General features: G+C 37.1%; 1 protein-coding gene across 1 annotated transcript; it reads right to left on the bottom strand.

The window, feature by feature from the left end:
* Positions 1–286: 286 nt before the first annotated feature.
* LOC106476310 (salivary glue protein Sgs-4-like) lies at positions 287–914 on the bottom strand. The gene is made up of 2 exons (XM_013936971.1): positions 643–914; positions 287–572 (listed from the first exon to the last, which is right to left on the bottom strand). Exons 1-2 carry the CDS (start codon positions 912–914, stop codon positions 287–289), a joined length of 558 nt encoding a protein of 185 aa, XP_013792425.1.
* Positions 915–4345: the final 3431 nt, after the last annotated feature.

Genomic DNA, 4345 nt, shown 5'->3' with positions numbered 1-4345 from the left:
TCACGGAACAGCTTACCCAGTTAACAAATGGTCATCTGCTAGCATGTAAATTGTATATGTTCACGGAACAGCTTACCCAGTTAACAAATGGTCATCTGCTAGCATGTAAATTGTATATGTTCACGGAACAGCTTACCCAGTTAACAAATGGTCATCTGCTAGCATGTAAATTGTATATCAGTAAATAGTTTGAAAAAACTTGTTAATAAGCACCTTGAACACTAATGTAAAACTTCAATATGGCAAACTTAGCTAAAAGTTGTAGATCAATGAGGTAATATGCTCGCTACTTCATCAGAGCTACTTCCAGTTCACCAGTACTGGTAGGAGGTGAATTAGCTGCTACTTCCAATTCACCAACATTGGTTGGAGGTAAATCACGTGCTACTTCCAGTTCACCAATACTGGTTGGAGGTGAATCATGTGCTACTTCCAGTTCACCAATACTGGTTGGAGGTGAATCACGTGCTATTTCCAGTTCACCAATACTGGTTGGAGGTGAATTAGGTGCTACTTCCAATTCACCAACACTGGTTGGAGGTAGATCACGAGCTACTTGCAGTTCACCAACACTGTTGGAGGTGAATCACGTGCTACTTCAGTTCACCAATGCTGGTTGGAGGTGAATCTCGTGCTACTTGCAGTTCACCAATGCTGGTTGGAGGTGAATCTCGTGCTACTTGCAGTTCACCAATGCTGGTTGGAGGTGAATCACGTGCTACTTCCAGTTTACCAATACTGGTTGGAGGTGAATCACGCGCTACTTCCAGTTCAACAACACTAGTTGAAGGTGAATCACGCGCTACTTCCAGTTCAACAACACTGGTTGAAGGTGAATTACGTGCTACTTGCAGTTCACCAACACTGGTTGGAGGTGAATTACGTGCTACTTGCAGTTCATCAATCACGGTCATTGTGTTGACCAATCCATTCGCTTGATGCACCTTTCATCTAGGAAGTTCCTAAACAGTTGAACAGTTGTTAAGATCCATCAGAATAAAGTTATAAATATAAACATGAATAAATATAAACATGAATAAATATAAACATGAATAAATATAAACATGAATAAATATAAACATGAATAAATATAAACATGAAGCCCAAATGACCACTTGTCGTGGTGATCCCACCCATCATCAGTATCCTTGGACAAGGCTAGGCTTCTTATAATGATGGAGTGTATATCATGTACTCAGTTTCAAGTGATGAATCGAATCACAGATTCCGTTTAATATTCATTTTTTAATAGTTTGAATAGCTTGTCCGCCGAATAATTCGGAAGAATAAATTAGTAGTATCAATACTACGTCTTCTTGAAATCATATATAATATAGGTCCACTGTGGTGGCCGAAAGACAACTAAAAACGCCACTCTAGATAAAACTATCGCGGGTTCGAATCCCTGTCGCCGAATATGCTCGCCCTTTCAGCCGTGGAGGTGCTATAATGTGACGGTAAATCTCACTATTCGTTGGTAAAAGAGTAGCTTAAGAATTGGCGGTGGGTGGTGTTGACTGGCTGCCTTCCCTCTAGTCCATCACTGCTAAAGTAGGGACAGCTAGCGCAGATAGCCCTCGAGTAGCTTTGTGCGAAATTCTAAACAAACAAACAAACCTAACTGAAAACTATAATTATCCCTTTGGTATTTTGAAGAACGTAGTCACAGAATTTAAATGTTTATAATTTGTTTGCATGAACGATACCTGCTGTATACAGTGGACTGAACGGCCAGGTCAGGGTTCATCATAGCTGTTCTTAATTCTGTATTGTGGATAAGTTGGAAGCACCCATTCATCAACTGAAGTGGCTTCTCTTGGCTGAATAGCAGGATTTACTGTTATTCTTATAACACACCCACGGCTGAAGCATGTGTGGTTGCACCACGTTCTGATATCAAGTCCTCGGATCCCCATTCAACAAACTAACCATTAGATCCCCATTCAACAAACTAACCCTTAGATCCCCATTCAATAAACTAACCCTTAGATCTCCATTCAATAAACTAATCCTTACAAACCCATTCAACAAACTAACCCTTAGATCCCCATTCAATAAACTAACCCTTAGATCCCCATTCAACAAACTAACCCCTAGATCTCCATTCAATAAACTAACCCTTAGAAACCCATTCAATAAACTAGCCCTTAGATCCCCATTCAACAAACTAACCCCTAGATCTCCATTCAATAAACTAACCCTTAGATCCCCATTCAACAAACTAACCCCTAGATCTCCATTCAATAAACTAACCCTTAGATCCCCATTCAACAAACTAACCCCTAGATCTCCATTCAATAAACTAACCCTTAGAAACACATTCAACAAACTAACCCCTAGGCCTCGTTCGGGGGATTTATATTCATATCTCCCCAATCTCTTCATGTACAAAAGCAGCACATATTTGTAATTTATGTAGTTTGCTACTTGTTTTGTTAATACATTACCGGATTACTGGAAATCATTCCCATTTTGCCCCTGAAGAAGAAAGGTCCACCTTTCGAAAACGCTCGGGTTATAGGGTTTTTTATTCATTTCTATCAAGACTTCTTGAACCTATGCGTGTTTCTAACATCACAAGTATTAAGTATGCCACTCTCTGATATTATGTACTTAATATTTGCACAATTATACATAGTTCTAGGTTCTGATTAGGAACGTCCTAAATCTGGTCGAGATCGCGCTAAATTCAGCTCCATTGTTACTTTTCGTGGGTTTCATATCGGAAACAAACTCTGTGTTATGTAATGGTTGTGCAGTATATTACTTTATGTGGTGTATGGAGGACCGCTTTACGACTGTCACGTGAAACAGACGTAGTTTTAAATTCTTGTGATATAAGTTTCTGATAGGTCAGCTACAGAGAGAATACAATTTGAGATTTTCAGACAGAATCAAAACTTACTGTTTAATTTTCGTCGTTGTTTCAACCTTTAATCATGTTACTTTTGTTAATTATTTTGGGCATCTTTACTTCACTTTTAAACTCCAAATTAACGTATTAGAGTGTAATAGCCATTTTCATCTGTACGATAGGCCGTTCTGTCTTCTCCAGCATATAAAGTGTTTATTTATGTCTTGTCTCTTTCATTCCACCAATAACAAATCACACTACACATTACCTCCCACATACTAGTTCCCCGAACCTTTATTATTGCATGCTTGGTTTATCTGGGAAATTCCCAGACGTGCTGTAATTCTGTTTTTCACAACCTATTATATAATAATTCCAAGCCTTCAATCATTTTTTATTAAAATATTTTAGTTATTTTTGACCGTACATGTCCTAATTTATTCGATTTGTTTATTTGTTTTTAAACCCAAAGCAACACAATGGGCTATCTGTGCTCTGCCCACTGCGGGTATCGAAACCCGATTTTTTCGTATTGAAAGCCCTTAAACTACTGATGAGCCACCGGGGGGGGGGGGTTAATCGAGACTTTATGTCTAGCATTTCATTCGTGACGTATAATATTAAGCCTTTTTTAAGCAAAACTAGTAAATGTGTTTGGGAAACTAAACGAATGATTAGGCCTAGCATCAAGTTCGGGTATCACTTTAGTATAGATTATATTACCAGCTGGAAAGAACTTAAGTGTTAATGATAATAATGTAAAACCTTAGATTTGGTTGCATTTCATGTCATGTATTGATTTTTTTGTTCACTCAAAACTTTGAAACCGTTAATAAAAACTGTTAAGTATTACGCATTTTAAGTTAAGGTCATATTCGCTCGCCATATGATAGTGTTTTGATGATGTCCCTTGGTAATACAACTGGCGAGAACATACATCTCTAAACTAATAAACACACACACAAAGGGGAGAGAACCTTTTTATGTAACATGTAATTTGCCAATGGTTGAAATGGTTTCTTTTCAAAGTTTCAATTTCGGTTTGATATTACTTTTTTAATATAAAATTTACTAAATTGTTTTATGCAACAAAAGGAATTTGACATAAAAAGGTTTCACCTGCAGAATACCAGTGAATATTAAGCTAGGTCGGAAGTGGGCAAGCCCATAGATTTCAAATTGAGTTTTCCTGAAAAGAAAAACACAATATTAATGCTTTATGACACTTTCAGACTGTTGCTGAAAAGTTAATTTACATTTTACAGCGAAAACCAAGATTAAGAGAAACTAAATTTAGATCGATTGATAAGAAAACGTTAAAGTCAAAATGTACCAATTTCACAAGCGTAGTTTAGAAAGAAACAACACGATTATTTAGTAAATACGTTTTTATATTTGTTCTAATACATTTGTGCACCATAGCACGAAGATGGTGTGTTTTTTTATTTACTGATGTTACATAGAATATCACAGACACACTAAAAATCATCA

This window comes from Limulus polyphemus, unplaced genomic scaffold (assembly GCF_000517525.1).
Source record: "Limulus polyphemus unplaced genomic scaffold, Limulus_polyphemus-2.1.2 Scaffold10248, whole genome shotgun sequence".
NCBI lineage: Eukaryota > Metazoa > Arthropoda > Merostomata > Xiphosura > Limulidae > Limulus > Limulus polyphemus.
The sequence above is the reverse complement of the archived record's forward strand: the minus strand, read 5'-3'. Positions and strand labels throughout refer to the sequence as shown.